Here is a 20,137-nt window from a genome sequence, read left to right as displayed (position 1 = left end):
GCTTCGTTAAAAAGTTATTAACGTTTAAAGTTCCGCCCGTACTGAATTTTTTTTCTCGAAAACGCGCAGTATTTTGAGGGTATGTCTATTCACCAAAAATGATTGTAATTCACCCCCGCAACCGAAAATAATTTTTTCAGAACGATTTGAAATTTTTCAATTTAATTGTTAATAACTTTTTAACGAAGCCTTAAACGAAAAATTGATATTCTTGATTTTCGTCTTATTTTGGGTTCTACAATCTCCCATTAAAATTTTTCCCAGGAGTGGCCGAACACTCTGTATACATATGTAGAAATAATTTAGTCGTTACTCTGAATTTGTTAAGAAATTATGTTTAGATATTGTTTTAGTAATCTTATTCCCAATGATTATAACGTTTTATCGACTACTAATAAATACGTGCTTCGTGATCCAAAATTGTTGCTCAGAAATTGCAAAAATAAGCTAATAGTTCTTTTAATTACTCTAACTATTGTTACTAAACGTTTAAATTGTTACATAATGTGAATAGTATATTGTAAAGAAGTATTAAATTAATTGCTACCGAAACGCAATGATTGGTACATAGAATATATATTTGTTAAGTACTTCTTACACTTTGTCTTTTGCTTTTACTTTGAATAAAATTTTTAATAAACTGTGCATGCTCTACGTCACTAATTTACGTTTCAACATTTTGCATCGTTCGGTAAATATCAGAAAAAAAATTGTAAAACCATATTCATGTTCATAAATAAAATTACTTACAGTATTTTTTCAGGATTCTTACCAGATCTTTATTTATATCTAGGATCATGTATGAAAATACCGCGGATGTAATAAAGTGTTTCATACAATTGTTGAATAAAATTGTTATCTGAAAGTACATAATTTATTTATTATTTCAATCACCTCTGAGATTTTCGAGCACTTCAATTTTTATCAGAACAAGATTTTTAATATCCCTCACATAATAGAATAAATCTGTAAAATCCGTGCTAAGATGATTATACATTGTAATTTAAACAAGAAAAGAAATTCTTTTTACTACGCCTACGTATGAACATACAATTACTATAAAAACATATTATTCATCAATTTAAATTATTTATAAAATGTGATATCAAGATTTCGAGGCATGTTTTTATTTAATAAAGTTAGAAATGTGTAAAACATTTCTTCTATTTATATTAATAAAAAATCAAAATCATAATTTCCATGTTTTTTATTTATATTATTCTCTACCTTTTTAGGGATTTTATAATCCCTTATAACTGTTCCAGATATTATTCGGGTCTAATTAATATCTAACTAAATTCTTCAACCATTTTTCTACACATTTTTTCATGTAATTAATTATGTAGTTACAGACGATTACGGTAAGCGATAAATATTTTAATCATTAAATTCGGCGCTAAAAAGTGCCGAAAATACCTGGCGCCATCTAATATCAGGGATTCAAACTGCTAAAATCGTGCCAGGATCACAGAATGTTAGAGGAGGTATCTGGTGTACAGGTTCCCCCACTCCTGTTACTCCTGGTATGCAGTACATAGCTTGATTATTCACTAATTACATACTCCTTTCCTGGGATTAAAATATAAACTTTTGGAATTTAAGAATATAGACCCTTGTGAACATTCGAAAAAGAGTAATTAGTAAATTATCGAGCAGTGATTCATTAAAAGAAGCCATTTATTACAATACATATTGTGGCGCCAACTAGTGGCGAAAACAGCGTATTATTTTTTGACAAACAATTTCTTGATAATTTACTAATTACTCTTTCTCTGGGAATAATTTATGAACTTTTAGAGTTTGAGAATATAGCGAAGATCCTTGACAACGATCGAGGATACTTTTCGTAACTATTCCATGCGTTATTAAATAGTTATTAACCAATATCGGGAGTCGGCACACTGTTTCTAACCTATTAACGCGACACCTTAAAACTATCGCTATTAACTAATTAATTAGAGCGTGGATCGTTGCAAAATTGGTCCTTGAATATTCCCAGGGATGTCTAGTTGTTATGAGATAGCAGATTACAAATATGTGTAATAAAGTAGAAAAGTAAAGAAAAAGCAGACAGTAATACAGTCGTAAATGTTCCGACTCCCGATATTTGTTAATAACTTATTAATTACTGGCGGAATGGCTATAAAAAGTATCCTTGAATGTTTGCAAGGGTCTATACTATATTCTTCAATTCTAAAAGTTCATATTTTAATCCCAGGTAAGGAGTAATTAGTGAATAGTCAAGGTACTGCGTAACAGGAGTGGGAGAACCTGTACTCGGGATACCTCCTCTAACATTCTGCGATCCTGGCACGATTTAACAGTTCGAATCCCTGATATTAGATGGCACCACATATTTTTTGTATTTTTAACCGAATAATATAGTATAATAAGACTATTGTGCAGTCTTGAGCACCGAAATAAACAGTCTCTGAACTTTGAACTCTTAATTTTTATCACAATGATTAAAATAACTATCGCTTCCAGGAATCATTTCAAACTTATTAATTAGATGGAGAAATGCGTAGAGAAGTGTTTGAAGAACTTAGTTAGATATTAATTAGATTCGAACAACATTTGGAGCAGGCATAAGGAATTATAAAACTTTAGAATTTATAAAAATTAAGGAATTAATGAGAAAGGTAGAGGAGAGTGCAAATAAAGAACATGGAAAATATGTAAGTACTATGATTTTGATTTTGTATTAATATAAACATAAAGAATGTTTTACACATTTCTAACACTGTTAAATAAAAACATGCTTTGAAATTTTGATAGTATCTTTTACAAATAAATTAAATTGATGAGTAATATGTTTGCACAATACTTGTATGATTTAAATAAGAGATTTTTGTAATTTCTATAGTAAGCTGAGTTACTCTGTGCATATCAAGATTTGGTGTGTTCCTGATAGGCACAATCAATAGCTATTTCCATTGCCAAGAATTCAGCAGTAAAAAAGGAAAGCATACTTTACGGCATACTGATCATATTTTAACTATCGAAGAAAAATGAACAATAACATTGGAATTGGATTCATATACCTCTCCATAGTACCAAACGTTGAAACAATAATCCCTATATTTTCACCAACAAAAGTGACGAAATTTCTCTTTCTATTTGTCAACGACAATAATCAATTAGATATCTAAATTTTGACAAACTTCGTATTTTGTAATTCATTCAAAATACGATAAAAATTATAAAAGTAATTTATAGGCTGGGCATTTTATTCGTTTAGGGCACATTAGAAAGAAAACATCTTACAGTTTTGCTTTCTTGACATTCTTTGGTAGCTTACGTCTTTTCCATGAGGTGTACTGTGGTGCAAAACTCGTTTTTAGGACATTGAGTGCATTACTTCTTTCCGTTGACCGAATTTCGTATATATTTACTATCTAAACGCGTTTCAACAAGTCAGTATGCCGAAAAATAAGGGTCAGTAAACTTTTATATCGTATTGTGTCTTTCCTTCTTGTTAAAATTGTTATCTATGCAAAGAATCGTGTAATTTGAAATGTGCAATGTGGTTAGTTTGGTCTAACCTGTTAATGTCAACCTTGCTCCCGAAATAGTCGAATACAGTATAACAGAAAGTTAAAAATTTGCCCGTGGTCATCTTTCTTTTTTGTAAAAATAACAATTTAAGTAGTATTCATCTAATTTATTTTTCTTAGGAAAGGGAGGTAAAAACAGGAGAAGGGGTAAAAATGAAAATGAAACAGAAAAAAGAGAGTTGGTTTTCAAAGAAGACGGACAAGGTAAAATTCTAAACTGATAATAAATACAATTGTGTATTTTGTTTCGGTATTGAAACATTGTCAATTTTGTTGTGCAATATTAGACATATAAGAACATATATTATCGAGAAATAAATAATATTTTAAGCAAATAGAATCATTGAAGTTTAGAAAACAATTCTAAGTATCGATACTTTTTTATTCTACTATATTTAGAATATGCACAAGTTACAAAAATGCTTGGCAATGGAAGGTTAGAAGCAATGTGTTTTGATGGTGTCAAACGGTTGTGCCACATTAGAGGAAAATTACGGAAAAAAGTATGGATCAACCAAGGTGACATAATATTGATTGGTTTGCGGGATTACCAAGATGCAAAAGCAGATGTTATATTAAAATACACATCAGATGAAGCTCGTAATTTGAAAACATATGGTGAATTCCCAGAAACTGGTAAGCAATTATATGGAAATTGTCCAAAATTTGTGTTCAATTGAAAATCACAATTAAGATTTAAATTCAGTATACAAAACGTTAATATCACGTTTTATCAAATTTAAAATTTTGTTACAGTGCGTATTAACGATACTGTCACCTTCGTTGAAGACGGTTTTGACGAAGATATTGAATTTGGTGATGAAATTAGCGATGATGATGAAGATGACGTTGACAATGTGAGTATATTATATAATGTTAAAACTGCAAAATGAGAATGTATATATTTTAAGCAGATTTTTTTATTGTTTAAAAGTGATTAATGATTTAAGCATCATTAATTTCTCGTTTCATGTTTTACGATTTTAGAATTTTGATTGTGATTACATGTCACATAACCTTTCTTCTCTTACAGATCTGACAACCTTCAATATAATACAGTGTAAAAGGTACAAGATAAAAGTGCATGGAAACACCTATTTGTTTTACAAAATGCTATCATTCGTCGCGCAATTAAGATATTGAATTTTTTTTTAAATAAGTAGTCAATTTTCTGTATTTACAAATAAATTTCCGGTTGTGTGCATATTATTGTGTTCGATCCAAGATTATTGGATTTTGAATTTTCAGGATTTGTAATTATATTAGACCTATTGTATTCACTATATAGCCTATCTTTTACTTTCATGTGACTACAAATAATCCCATTTTCAAGGGATATTACTGCATTGGATTAATATTTTTTTTCTTTATATATACTAATCTGAATATACTTAGTTATAATAATTTTGCTATTTAGCCGAATTACACTAGATACAAATAGTTATATACTTATGTGCAACATAATTATACTCTCCTCGTAGCAATTTTCTTTTGTATATTTTTTGTTTTATACAAAATTGTATAATATATACATCATCACTACTTTAAACAGGGGAAGTAGTGAGCACCATACATCATAGCAATTTCTTCTGCATATATTAAAGCGATCATTTGTTATATAAGATGCAGACAACTACTCAGAAAAGTTGTTATGTATTGTATTTTATAGGCAATTCAGTGTAATTGTAAGATCAAAATTATTAATTATGAGGGAAACTATGTACAACTATCGATACTGATATATTGAATTTTTGTTTAGAAATATTCATAAAAAAATGATATAACAATCCATGTGATAGGGGATAATGCGTGTTTAAAACTCGGTTATTTTCTTGAATATAATTATATTACAATTTACGTTATGTTATAGATTCCATACAAACACTATCACTTCTCCCTTTTGTAGTTAAATTAAAAATTCTTGTCCGAACGTTCGAATTATGTTAACTTCTGTATAAAATAATGATTCCATCAATATGTACTAAATGAAATTAATGTCAACTGTTAATAACAAATAAAAATGTATAAAATATTAAGTTGTTATTTACTGAAGCATGTCATTTCCTTAAGTGCCAATGTATACTGTTCTAGAATGATTGACGACTTAAATAAATTATATAAAGTAAAATTTAAATTTTAACAAAATACCATCTTTCTAATTACAAAATGTACAGCAATACCTTGGATATTGGCCGACGTCGGGGAACGAAACTGGTCAAAGTTGAAGGCAGGTATTGTATAGAGCTGGTAAGATTGCAATGCACAGGAATGCGGACCCAATTGGCTCATCTACACTCAAGAGTCCCCGACCGATTACTGTGCCCAGTCTCGGCGTATCACCAAGACCGTAACCGTGGAAACGGGTAATCAGTGGTGGGGACAGGTAGGGCAAATGAAGAATTTTTCTTTCGCCTCTTTCGTCCTACTCGTAAACTTACCAGCTCTCTACAGTAAATATAAGTATAATCTAATATACATATTTAAAATATTTAAACCCATCCAAATTATTAAACTGAAAATAGTTATCCATATTTTGGTAAATATATATATATTGTATATGTATTCATGATAAGGATTTATTTATTTATAGTCATTTCCAAAAATTCCATGAATACGATAAACTTTTTCCGTTAATATTACATATATTGTTTTCAATAAATTAAAGGTTTTTCGTATAATCGACATAAAAGAAATCATAAGTGTTACATGTTTGATTTGAAGTAGGCAGTACCTGTATATTTTTATCAGCGAATAATTAAAGTTTTATGCTCGAGCTACCTTTTAATCTCCGTTCATCTAAAACTCTTAATAAATTCAAGGAAATTGATAAAGTGTAATAACAGGGGTCAGGTACAGATATAGCCCCTTCGTGTATCATTCTTTTGTTACAAGTACATTGAGGATTGTAATGCAACAATTTATTTATTACATTGTCGTTGATAACTCTATCACATAATAGTATATGGTAAAATTATACCTTTTCTTTCCTCTGTTATTTTTTTGATATCGTACGCCATACAATGGCATTATAATTTTAACGTAATATTGTAATATTCACGGAGGGGTAAGCATAGAGGAAAGTCGGTGGCGTGTATGCGTTATCCACGAAACATAACCGACAGATTGTACAAAATTACCTTCAGAATTAGAAGCGCACTGATGCGATACTGAATGTTAAATACTGATTCAAACGCATGTGTATGAAACGATGTTAAATCATTACATACCTTGCTTATGTTAGTTACAACTCATGAAAAATTGATTACTACGGTTAGAATGCAGTTACAAAATCTTGCAATGAGTTTCGATATTCAATATAAACTTTTGTAACCACGCCATTAATAAATTACTACTTCTATAAAATTAGTGGAGAATAACGTAAAGTAAACCTACTTAATTTTAAGTTGAATACCGTTGATGGTTCTATATATCTTTTATATGGATCGATATATATTTTCTCAATCGAGTTAATCACAAACTTTCATTGAAATACTTTTAGTAAAAATTAGAGCTAAGCAAATAAATTTTTTAATTTATTCGAAGCGTTTAATTCGTATTGAGATTTCAGTGTTATAGAATTGAGTAGGTTTATGCTGCCTTGCTCTCAGCTTGAGAATATACTAGGTGTTGAGCTTAGACAATTACAAAATGTGTATACTTTGTTCGATGTAACATTACTGGCTTCTACAATATATTTTTCATAAATAAATGATATTCATTTGAAAGTAACTTTTCAAATAAAAATTAATACTTTGTTTTAGATACATGTCGAAACACAAATACTTTATAGTTAATGTTAATGTATATACAATATAAAATTGCTTTACTTAAAACTTTCGTATATATTAAAATTTCTTAAATAGAAGAAAGTAAGATAATATAAAAATAGTCAATTTATTTTTATATATTTAAAGGTTCTCATAAATCACGATGTTGCAGAAGTAAGAGAATCTTAAAAAATTAAGTTTTTAAATAATTTAAATAATCCTTTTTAAATAGTTATTAAATAAGAAAAATTTTCTATCCATTTTTTGGAGAAGTAACATTTTCGTATGCCTGTATTGTGTGTATTTTCAAAACACATATTAGCCAGTAAAGTTACGTGGTCGACTTTCAAAAGTTCGTTTGCACATCTCTTTATTAATGTACGCAATATAGTAAAGATAGAAGTGTTTTGTAAAAAATGTACTAATATACTGGACAGAAATGACAGTGAATAAAAAAATTCTGTTGTCAGTGGGTTTTACAATAGGTCGTCGTATTACATTAGGTTATGTCTTATGAAAAAGGGAAAATACCTTTTTTGTTTGGTAATACGAATCATATTTTATAGCAGTCGGAATATTTAAATGCCAGTATCGCAACGTCCGTGATGAGTTACAATAAAATGTTACGACAGTACATGGGAGCATAATGTTTTATTTTGATGCGTGTGTGATTGTGCCTTTGGTCCTTAGGTCAGATAGGCTCTAGGCAAGTCTATTAAACATAGAATAACAGTCATTATAGATAATAATTTATAAACTTCAGATGCATAATCATATCTTTTCAATATATTATACATTAATAGAATACCTTATTTAAAGTATGTATATATTTGTTCTTTTTAAATACATACTATATGATTCCTTTCTGTGCCTTTTAAAACTGTGTTATACACTGAAAGCTAATGCTGCTTAAATATTAAGACGTGTTTCGAGTCATTAAAGTTTAAACAACATATTTTCTATAATCGTCATGTCATTTGCTTTTTTTTTTTCTCTTTATAATAGTAATAATAATTTACACGATCGTACGAAGGATAGATCGCCGATTAACATTCCCTCCGATCTTAAGATTTATGTGTCTAACAATTTGTCCAATGATTCTGCTATATAAATAAAGTATTCGTGTTACAATATTGCAATTATTACAATTGTATAATAGTACATTTATATAAGTTACGCTAAGAAATTATTATATATACAATTAAAAATTGTTAGGAAATATTTCTTTTAAATAAGTTAAATTTACATTGTATTTCGATTCATAAAAACATTTATTCTTTGTTGCCATTCGAATCGCAAATGATGGCGTAGACCATGTAGCCAGAAGTTTTCCAAATCCTCTCGCCTTGTCAAATTTCCATTAACTCAAATAGCAACAAAAATTCCATTTCTTTTAGAACCTCTCTTTTTTTCTCTTTCTCGCTCCCGGTGTATGTATGTGTGTGACTCAAGTGTTGTTACAGACCTATAAAGCGATGTATTGCGCGGATAGATATACAATCACCCTAAAGCTAAAACGAACTGCCAAGTGGCGAGTTTTTGCGAAGTCACCGTTAAGATCCTATTTTAATCATTTCGTCTCTCATACCGTTTTCTTCCATAAGAACGTTTACAAATATATATCGCTGTAATGTTGGTCGAGCGTGCATTCGAGACGAACACTCTCATTTTCTGTTCGTCCATGTTGTTCCTGCAATACGCATACTCCTTCGTTACTTTCTCCTCTTGTCTTTTCGCTTTGAACAACATGAGAAAGGCGTTGTACATGGACGGGTTAGCTTAGTGAAAACTAGCGGATCAAGCTAGTCGGACTAGCAACGACATACGCTATTCGATCGCAAGATTAAACGTAAATACGTAAGGCAATTTAATGTAACAAAAAGGCAAGCAAATCCGAAGCGTAGGCCATGAGTGTGATAGTAAATTGTCGTGCATGCTTTTTTTTCCTGTGCTCTCGAGAAGCACCGCGATAATAAGATTACTTTTGCATTGACATTTATAGATACAGATGCGAACAGAGATCCATTTTCGATCTTTGTACAGAGAACGTTCCGTTCGACGCTCGAGGATGCGTCGAACTGGATCGGTGCTTTCTTGAATTAGTGCTAAAGAATTTCTTTAAACGTTTTATTTTCCTTTCCACGGTCGTCAGGTGATGAAGGATTCTACTTTGTTCCTATTATCGCCCATGAGACTTTTGATGCTTCACTGATCTCGCCTTTCTTCCATCATGAATCGATCGACGATCTTCTGCATGGAATCTCGCAATTCGTCTGCACCACTGACGGCACCGCTGGTCGTTGTAACAACTTGTACAGTTCTCGTTATTCTGCAATTAAGATATTGTTTTTTTATTTTTGAAAAATTACTCGAATTAGCTTCGTACGAGCATCGTCGTTCGTGTTACCTTTCCTGCGTTTCAGGGTCCACTTCCGTCGTTGTCGTTTCCATGAAGGATGGCTCGCTATGTTGCAAGAAGTCAGATTCTGTGTAACAAAACGAAAACTTATCAAAATGCATGCTCCTGTGCACGGGATGCGTTTCTTACTATTTTAGCGGTTCACATAGATACAAGTACCAATTGTATATCTCTCAATTTTACATCATGCCCAAAACAAGGGGTAATACTAGACACATATAAAAAAAGTAACAACATTGCTATACAATTGACGATACATAATATATAATACGCATTTTCACTCAATCAGCCAACTATGCAACCGCTTTTCTTACACTTCACGTGTTACTTTCGACGAGTCGTTACAAAAATTTTGCGCGTTCCTACGTTCATTATCTTTAACAATTTGGTCTCATAACGTGTGCCACAGGAAGCGAATAGTATATCGTTTAAATTACATCGAAGCATATAATATTCGGTTCTTAATGCTTCGACTCTGTATCCAACGCATGCGATATACGTTTATTCGAACAATTAAGTTTCATCTTCCTTTTTGTCGACATTTTACTTTCATCACGTGTTATTGAAATACTATGCACTAATAGCAGCGCTTGAGAGTCCATATTCGATAATTTGTAGTCAAGTATAGTACAGTTACTGGTGGCATGTTTAGAATATTTCTCGCAAGAAAGGTTTCGATCCTTTGGACGGTCGTGCCAATGAAAATCTTTAAATTTTTAAAGGAATCGAACAGAGGAAAAACGTTTCGACTATAATTATTATTTATTATAATGCAATATGTCTTGCAAATGAAATTGAAGCACGCGTTTTTCCGTTTCCAATTGCTTCGAAAATTTATAGAGTTTCATTAGCAGAGCAAAGTCGAACGAAACCTCTCTTGCAAGTAGGACTGTGCTGCACGTAGCGAGCTCGTGTGAAGCGCTGATAAAAGCTACTGAATAGTAAAGCGTTTAGCAGTTAGTCATGAGATATATAAGTACTCAGACTATCCGAGATACAACAGAAGAGTATTCACTACGGTGAAAACAGAAAGGGGGTTTCGTCGGTGAAAAACAAGTAAGAAACGTTCGTAACAATATCTAATCTAGAAGAATGTCTAAATCGGATCTATCGAATTCCGACTTCATCTACGTAAAGGAATTGGCTGAATCGTCACGAAACAAGGGGCCAAATGCTACTTAATATACGTTGTCTTCAACAAATTTTGAAATAAATGATATCACAGTAGCTCCTCGTTAAAAGTCTGGAGTTTCACCTCGATAACAGTTTTGGATCACCTTATGATCGTCGATTCGATACTTTGTAATTTTTTCAAGTATTTTTAAATTCGATAGAAATTGGACTTTTATCGAAGAGTTATTGTACCCGCCTCCAGGCGATAAAAGACATTTGTACTAAAACGGAAAGAAAATTGTTTACAGCCACATCTCGACAGTTTGAGCTTAATCGTCGTAGAAACGGTTTCGTACTTACAATTTTCGACCGAGGGAAACTCTCTCTGGTTTCGACCGTAGCTCTTTGAAACACCCTGTGTATAGTGGCAACAAGTTTAAAGGGGCGCGTACTAACTACATCAGTTAGTGTTGTTAGACGAACGGTCAAGTATTATTGAAAGTATTACTACGGTTTAAATAGTATTAGCTTCTCTCGAGGGAGGAAAGAGGTATCTCTGTGCATTTCTACGGGTTTCGTGTGTCTCCAGTACTTTTCTTCCGAACAGAGGTGCTTGTTAACGAATAATAACCACTTAAGGCCGTTTAAAATACAAATCTTGAAATATTTATTAAGATTCTCGTATAACTAGTCCTTTCGAGGCTACTTTTACGTTAAAGAAACGCGAGGTTTCTAATTTGATAGCCACCACGAAGCGAAACGAAGGAAATATTTAAGATATGTACCTGAGTTTTATTACTGTTATTAAGTAAAGTGCTGTAGATATTCATTTTTAAGTGTATTATTAAATATATTTCTGTCAAAAGCACACTTTTACTGGCTACGTTTTGTATTTTAATAATTAATGAATTTTATCGAATCTTTAACGTTACACGCCTGGAAAGGATTTGTAGTTGCAACGGACACGTTGAGACAATTACTATCGAAGATAATCGATCAGAAGAAAAAGTCAGGATTACCTCGGATGCAGGGAAAACTTGCTGCACGATTATGTCTTCGGCAAGTTAGAGTATTGCAGCTTAAAACGCAAATGTCGGAGCGCTTCCAGTTTCGCTAAGATGAGAATCTACCCTAAAATGCGTTCTGCATTGACAAAAGCTGCGGTCGTCTTTTATCGGAGTACCTTTTCAAGCGGTTGTAGGTTCATTGGATATCAATCTGTCCAGCCATTTTGTATGGTGTATGGGTTTTGTGTCGACACGTACGTGTACATAGATAAAGGCTACTTACATGACGATTCGCCTAACAATCCTAACGTGACTAAAAACACGATTTGTTGGTCCCTCTACACTTTAGCTTTATCTTGAGTTGCTTATTGTCAGAAGAGCTAGAAAGGGTAAATAGTGAACTATAAGACGCATGAAAACAAAGTGAAAAAACGAGCTCTTTTTTTTCGGTTTTCTTGGGTACGTGCACCAAGCGTAGTAAATGGTATCAGGGGAAAGACAAATTATTGGCGTGTAAAACGCTGCAGGAGACAACGACTTCAGACTGATCTAAAATGCAATAAAGATCATGCGAGGTGTCGATTAGAATTAAATCATGCATCACAGGCATTCGGTATCACGGTGGGATCGTTCAAACGTGTCAGAAAAAGAAAGCTTGCATACGTATCACTTCCAAGTTTACCTGCCTCGTAAATCGCGTCACACGACTCGAGGTTCTCGTCGAATGCCACAACGAAGACAATATCTACGCAATTTAAACAAATTTCGTTCTGTACATACATGTTTCACACAATGAAAATCATACCAACGTTGTGTGAAATCAGTTGGCGATTTTAATGTCCTTGTCGGACTAAAATTTTTCTTCTTAAAAACATTTTTCTGGGACAGTGCATACTTTGCAAGTATGTTTATCGCTGAAAATAATTCTTCCAGAATAATATTCCGTGAATTTTCAATTTGTTTTATCAAGAACGAAGCAAAGTACCTATTAAGAATGTATATTGTATTGTGTAACACGGTATTCCTAAAACGTTTGCCAAACATTCTGCAAGCATGTAAAATAACTCTTGAATCGTTAGTCGGTTCAATCATTTTATTATAATGTAACGTTCTCGCTCCCGTTTTTCGAGTAACTAAAACGTAATATTTAAAAGTTAAGTTGAGGAAAGAGAAAACTACTCGCAAAAGAATGAACTATAAACAGATGTTAGAAGCTTACGTAAATTATAAATGATAATAGAAATAAAGTAAGAAATATTAAATTAAGTATATGCACGAGTGTCGTTAATAAAATGAAAATAAAAAGGTTCAATATTTATGGAAATATCGAAAACGTTATATCATAATAAAAAACTTAAACCGACCAACGATTCTAGAAATCTTTTTATTAACACTAAACCTACCACGACCGGTTTAAATGTTTTAAAAATTTTTTAAACCGGACAAAATTTGGTATTAAATTATTAAATAGGAAATATATACATATATAGCATAGATGAAAAAAAAGAATCTTTAGTTTCCACTGACTTAGAAGAGTCAAACAAACGCGTATTAAAAATACTAAAACTTTAGACGCGTGCAGTTCCGAAACTACTAGTGCTTTATTCAAAATTGAGCCATCGTTAGAAGTGGCAAGGCCTCCCCTTTAAAATGCTTTTTGGTTTATGTCGATACGACTTTCCGTTTTCGAGATATCGCAATTTATGTAAAGTGGTATTTTTCTTAATTCGACTATCTTTGTCTCCGTCTAACGCATCGGACCTCTTTGTCGCGCGTGCATAATGCTGACCTACTCCGCGTAGGTGACTGCCGTGACCTAGTTTCGGCGTAGTATTTCCAAGAATTTACTACGCACGCGAGATGAATGAACTCGCGCGAGCGCAACGAAATGTAAACAAAGCTTCGGACCCTTATATCTTTGAAACTAGCCACCGCATCGACTTGAACCTAAAATCGTTATATCTCCGGAACTAATAAAGCTATCGACTTGTTCGAGCGCTTATTTTAAAGGGCTTTTCATCCTCTATCCTATGAACGTAACAATTACTATAATTTCAGCTATCTTCTATGTTTATTTTGTCATTTACTTTGACTCTATGCACCTAAAGAAATTTCATCAATTCCTATTGTTTACACGATTGGTATGCGATAACACTGGATTGTAAATTGTTCATTTAATTTAAAATGAATCTAAATTTTCATACAGGATGTTTGCATAATAACTATTTCAGCATTTTTTCGTAAATAATTGTTTTCTTTGGAACTACATGAAACTATGGAACATGAAGTGTCAGTAGGTTTAGCGTTAACACAAATATTAATTCTTATCATATCGCGTGAAATATCTGTAAAATCGATTAAAAAAAGCTGTAAGAGTACTTTTGTAAGGTTGGACATTAGAAAAAATGTTCAATATAATTTCTTCTTTATATGCATATAGTAAACGATTGTACGGTTTTGAGTAAGAGTTTACGAACGAGTTTGAAACAAGTTTTGAAGAAGACTGCTACTGAACATTTTCTCCCATGTGCAATTTCGAAAGGCCGCCATTTGGCAGCTTCAACGTTCGAATGTTTAAACGAATCGTGATTCGAACAGTGCAAACACTTAACGTTTAGTCAAACATTTTATGAACATTCTATCAGCATCTAGTGCTCTGTGATTCGATGGTAGAAGTACCCGTCTGGGCAAACAGTGATTATTCAATTGTCAGAAATAGGTTGCCTTGTAAAATAAATAAAATTTTTGGCATGGGATATTTTAAACGTTCGCACCGGTGGTTTACATGGTTGATCAAAAATTCCTTTTAATAGAAATAAATAAAATGAAGGGTAAATCGTACCCAGCTTGCCTTGGGTTATTGTTAGAGAGGGTGTAGATGGCACGTTGGAATGTTTGTGGCTCCAAGGTAAGAAAAATTGCTAGTAGGACCACCAACGTAGCGGCGGCTACGCTCATCCAACATGCGCAGCCTGCTCTACCGGAAGTCTTCGTCCTAGGTGTCCCTTCTACCGTACTTCGCCCCGTGCTCGAACAAACTGACTGTATCGAACTGTCTGTTTCTGTCACTTAAAGATTACGCCTATGAGCTTCTCTATCGGGTTCGTTCGTTTCTGATAAATTGATTTTACTGAATTCTGCGCATCCCACGCCGTGATTAGTATGATATAACAGCGGGCGAAGTATATGAAGAAAATAGCAGGAATTAACGAGCCAATGTTCGATAGATTCATTTGCAGCGATGCGGCTGATTTTGATAGTCTGATACACATGATAAACAAAAGGGTTTTCGTAATTCAAAACATTGATAGCCCGAAAGCTGGAGAGCTTTGCGTGCGTTACTCCTGTTGTTATTGACGAAATTCAGTACTCATTGAGATTAATTGTCAGTGTCTGGATTTAGTTGACCCCAATGTGAAGCTTTGCTTGGGACAAGGAGTAGAACAGTTCTGATCGTACAAATATTTGACACGTATGATGTACAATATAGCAAACTGCGTTATCCGGATAATGAAATTATATAAAATTTTGCTATTTGTAGTAATAATTGGGAATTTTTCAGAAATGGAACGATATCTGCGATTACCTGACAAATCTTGTATGCATAATATACACATAGTGATGTAATTGATATGTATCATTATCGTCTCTTTAATGTTCGCACTCTTATTACTTTGTGATTTTGGCATGTGATAAATATACACATGAATAACCATGAAACACGAAATAAACAATTCTGGATTTGGTTCATTTGAAAAGAAATATCATGCTCTTCTAGTAACATAAATTCGAAGAGTAGATTAGAAAATGTATTCGGTATCAATTTCTCAATTTTGAATAACTGCTGTAAATTGTAATTAAAATAAGATTTGCTCGAAGTATATTGTTTTTTCCATTGGTTAAGAAACGAAAAAATTGAACAAGCAAAATTATAATTTGTTTGAAGCATTGCAAAGTGTGATATTTCTTTTTAAATACGTACAATTTCATAAATTTTTATTCACCATATAAAATGTCTGACTATGAATGAACATCAATGGAAAGTATGCAAGTCCCAGAAGCCCCTGATCACAACTTTATCCGTTCAACCAAGACCAACGGGAGGCAAAAAAGGGGAAATCTTCTTTCCGAACGAAGCACATTGAATCGACCACCAAAACCCTATGATATAGTTTTCGCCCACGATAAATCCACGAAGAATCAGAAACCACACAGGTACGCAGATTTACGACTGCCTTTCACAAGCTTTGTTTTTCCTCGCGAATAGTTATCGTTTTATACGGTCAACATCCTTCCACCTTATGCAAATACACCTCAAGTTATAGTGTTATACAAGCTCGTAGTCATGCAATGCTGTGTGTCAAGTATACATACAGTATTCCCTCGCTAACTGCTCGAAATTTTCCACTCGATAACTGATCCGTATTCATCTCCATCGCTGTTCTTATTTATTTTAATTTAATTTAACTTCATCCACCGATGAGTGTTTTGTGGGAAATTTTAATTGAAGGTAGAAAGAAATTCTAGAGCATATTTTTCTATAATTATCCTTTACTAATTTTTCTCAAATGCGAAGAGTAAAATCAAAGTATTTAATGTTTTTTTCACAAAAATCGCTATCTTAGGTCGTTATGGGTACGAACGATGAAAGATAGGGCAATTGAAAACTTGATTTCAGATGAACTGAAAATCGTAGAAACTATTCAAACGAATTAACATTGCGAATAAATCGTCATGGAGAGATATACATACATTATCTTTTTGTAAGATTCAATTCGCGATCAGTTAACAACGGAACACTGTATTACATTAAGTATGAATATAACATTTCCGCTTTTTACCAAGAAAACCAGTTTCTTCGACTATTTTTATCCGTTACAAATCAATTTCTAATATTTCTCGTATTTACAGACTCATAAATCCCGAACGCAGTACAATTAACGATTAGAGATATAAAAATCAGTACTAACATTTTGCGCTTCTACAATAAATTATTACACCGGTTTTCGATTTAACGTTTGTTTCACGATGTAGTTAACGTTTCGATCGAGAAGATCGTCGAAACGATATCGTTTTACAAGGCGAGTACGAAGTTTATCGCTGACCAGACAGAACAGAAATTACTAAAGGGGTGCAGGTGCATGCATAAAAAGCGATTCACAATAAAAGCGTAAAGAACGCATAATTCACGTTCTTGGATTTGATTACGTCTCTCGGGTAACTTGGTTAGCGGGATATGTACATTGCTTACTTAGAAGGTTAGCTGTGAGTGCGGTACCTTGGTCGTCCTCCAACGGGGACAGCTCCGCACCTTCGTGCAGTGCTACATCAGACCCGCTGGAACTGCCCAACGTTCGCCTCTTGCTTGGTGATCTTCTTCTCGGTCGCGGCGAACCATCACTATCAGTGTCACTGTTTAGTTCGTGCCGTGAGCTACCGTTCTTTGCATAAATGTCGCCGTTACCGGAACCAGGCGAAGTGTCTTGGGAGAACTGATTGTCCCATTGGTCAGCTTTCTCGTCGTTAAAGTACGAACGTTCTGTTATACTCCCGTGGGCCCATGGTTCCGATAGCTCGGTGGTGCATTTTATTATTTTGCTAGACACCTGCTCAACGGACGGCGTGTCCCCGTAGTCGCCGCTAGTCGTCATCGTTTTAACGATTCGTTCGGTCTGTTCGCCATCGACAGACTCGGTCGTGACGCATCGTACGGTCGTCACAGTTTTTACTATCGTTTCTTTCGATATCACCTCGTCCGTGACGACGTTTCTCTCAGTCTTTGATATCGTTGTGCAAGTCGTGTCGTCGGAGCCGATCGGTAAATTATCTAGAATTTTTATTTCCTTCGTAACAGTTTCATCCGATTTCGCTGGATCCGATTCGTTATCTCCTTTAGTTATCGTTACAGTTTCTATTCTCTCTACGATTTCTCCGACTACCTCGTCAGGTTTCGCGGTATCCAAAATGGAGGACGCGGTCGTCGTCGTCGTCGTGATCGTTTTTCGCGTTTCTTTCGACACTTCGAACTTTTGCGAATCGATTTCCTTCTCGGGATCTTCCGCATCTCGTCTTTCCTTCTCGCAAGACGATTTCTCCGGCTCTTCGCTGCTTTTGTCTACGCGTTTCGAGGGACTCAATGACTGCGCGACGATGGAATTTATCGTTACTTCCGGTCGATTTGCTTCGAATTTTTTCGCGTGCGCGTCGGACTCCATGTTCGTCATCATTCTGTTCATCGTTTTCTCGTTCTCTATAGACTTTTTTATCTTCACTGGTATTTTACTTTTTGGGCTGCTCTTTTCCGGTGAGTGTTCTTCTTTGAACGGCTTTGATGGCTCTGCGGTCTTATGTTTCGGACTGTACGCCGTGTACGAGGTATCTCTGAGATCTAGATGGAAGTCTGTTTTCATGGACGACCTGGTAGAGTGTCGCGGGGCGGGAACAGGTTGCTTTGTTGGAGTAGAAGTAGCATGCCTCTCTACAGTCCCATCAATCTCAGCCGAATCATGCCCTGACCCATCCAAAAGGACATGGACAAGAACAGGAACAAGGACATAAAGCACATTGATACACACTAAGAATTTCGTTTCTAGCCCAGCTGCGACAGTTGGACTAAAAGATTCAGCGTGTTTGTTTCACATACGTATCTCGTGTGTACGCGCATACACACTAAAAAAAACTCGTGTGCTCACACACGCATGCATATTATCGCATAATATGCTTGTGTGTGTGTGTGCGCAGCACACTTCTACATTTAGTATTTAGTTAGTATCAATACTGCAACAGGATTAGTTTGTTTATAAAAACACTCATTAAAATGGTGTCTAATCGTGGCGCCTGAATCTTACTAAAACGTACCCTGTAAAACAACTGTGTGTTATTTAAACGTATTGTTATTTAAACGAAAATAAAATATCGTATTTTTACAGAGAATTCAATCGAAAGCGTGAACCGTGGCGAGACTGTTAGAAGCGATTACTTCTTTACAGCGAAGAATCAGTGATTAAAGTACATGTTGCCTACGAGCTAAGTAAAATTACAGTTCACTAAGCTACGATGTTTAAACTAAATTTTTTATTTTATTCGATAGAACTACGTAGAAGATAAATTTAAGGCGTCGCGAGTATTTGAATTATTGTACAGAGATCACGTATATTGGTCTGTCGTTTACTCTACGCCACAAAGAGGTATCTATTTAGTAAGAAACGTGCGCACAATATTAGTCAGTGTAAAAGCGTCGGCAGGTGCTAACTATGGAAGATAAAGCTAAATATAAATGAGGGCACCAAAATAGAATCAGCTAACGTATTGATCTTGGGCCTGTGATCTGTGTTCGTGAGTTCTATATCTTTCTTGACCATACATTACCTGATTTTGACATCGAGTATGATCGATCGGCTAGATTCTGTGCTCGTCTTGCAGCCTCTTCGGTAACGTCTGAAAAAATAATTTAGCGCCGCATGAGTAAACGGAAATAACAATATGAACATTGAAAGCAATGAACTGACAAAGATTAGATGAATGATGTTTCCCTGCATGGCATACCTCGGTTCATGCTTCGCTAGTTGTGGTTTCCTGTTAATTCAATGATATATATTACCGTATAATAATAATATATGATGTCTATGTTATGCTATAATAAAATAAATGGATAATGACAAATAAGGTGGTTGCTTTCAACGGATAAATTTATATTACCAATGGACAACGAAAGATTATATTCGGAGATTACTGTTAAAATAAATAGCATAAAAAACCTGAAAACATGCATTAAAGAAATGTTAAAAAAGTTAAAACGCACAAACTGAAAATAAGAACAGCAAATAAACAAAAGTCATGTAAACGGGTTGTCCTATGTTTTGCTACGGTTGATCATGTACCATCTTTTTTCGTTATCGTATATTTGAATAATCATACTATAAAGTGAGCGTTAATACGTAAATGTAAAGTTATAACAAAACTAATCAATCTGGAGAGAAAATTGCAACACAAAGGGGGGCTTGATTAAAACGGATCCATAAATTAGACAGTAATTTACTACAAAAACAATGGAGTATGATTCTAATCGTCTCGATTCCGTTACAACGAACAAATTATTTTCCACTTTATAGTACGTTGAATATTTTTCTCTCGTAAAGGATCATATAGACATTAGTACACTAAGAGTGACTGAGATCAGAGTGTTAGAATTTATTACAAATGACACAGTGCAATGGCCGTTCGGCCATTTTGGTACGACTACCAAAACTTAAGTTACAGAAAAGCATCAACTTA

At 33.9% G+C, this 20,137-nt stretch overlaps 2 protein-coding genes across 11 annotated transcripts in view; one reads left to right on the top strand and one right to left on the bottom strand.

Annotated features, from left to right (window-relative positions):
* Positions 1 to 3,182: 3,182 nt before the first annotated feature.
* Positions 3,183 to 6,119, top strand: LOC122397810 (eukaryotic translation initiation factor 1A, X-chromosomal). The gene is made up of 5 exons (XM_043397228.1): positions 3,183 to 3,438; positions 3,678 to 3,761; positions 3,957 to 4,193; positions 4,314 to 4,414; positions 4,591 to 6,119. Exons 1-5 carry the CDS (start codon positions 3,423 to 3,425, stop codon positions 4,594 to 4,596), a joined length of 444 nt encoding a protein of 147 aa, XP_043253163.1. The 5' UTR covers positions 3,183 to 3,422; the 3' UTR covers positions 4,597 to 6,119.
* A 620-nt stretch (positions 6,120 to 6,739) lies between these two features.
* The window catches only part of LOC122397779 (ankyrin-3-like), a 96,600-nt gene continuing 83,202 nt past the window's right edge, over positions 6,740 to 20,137 (bottom strand). For 7 of the 10 annotated variants that reach the window (XR_006259145.1, XR_006259151.1, XR_006259148.1 and 4 more), the window contains 5 exons: positions 19,232 to 19,300; positions 17,142 to 18,374; positions 14,706 to 14,931; positions 9,732 to 9,810; positions 9,583 to 9,653 (listed from right to left, as the gene is read on the bottom strand). Coding sequence is in view for 2 of the 10 variants with exons in the window: in XM_043397175.1 (XP_043253110.1) it covers positions 9,530 to 9,653; positions 9,732 to 9,810; positions 17,115 to 18,374; positions 19,232 to 19,300 (1,532 nt within the window). In the remaining 8 variants the exon portion in view is untranslated. Of the gene's footprint in view, positions 9,654 to 9,731; positions 9,811 to 14,705; positions 14,932 to 17,114; positions 18,375 to 19,231; positions 19,301 to 20,137 lie in introns of all 10 variants that reach the window. The other 3 variants (XM_043397175.1, XR_006259152.1, XM_043397215.1) reach the window with 3 other exon arrangements.

The sequence above is a fragment of the Colletes gigas genome, unplaced genomic scaffold (genome assembly GCF_013123115.1).
Source record: "Colletes gigas isolate AHSC1104 unplaced genomic scaffold, ASM1312311v1 Colletes_gigas_Sc00001, whole genome shotgun sequence".
NCBI classification, from domain to species: domain Eukaryota; kingdom Metazoa; phylum Arthropoda; class Insecta; order Hymenoptera; family Colletidae; genus Colletes; species Colletes gigas.
This window is presented reverse-complemented; position numbering and strand designations above follow the sequence as displayed.

Bases quoted from the DNA above. Each gene is read 5' to 3' on its own strand.
- LOC122397810 (XM_043397228.1), top strand. The intron at 3,762-3,956 runs GTAAAATTCTAA...TACTATATTTAG, and splicing joins TTTCAAAGAAGACGGACAAG to AATATGCACAAGTTACAAAA. The intron at 4,194-4,313 runs GTAAGCAATTAT...ATTTTGTTACAG, and splicing joins TGGTGAATTCCCAGAAACTG to TGCGTATTAACGATACTGTC.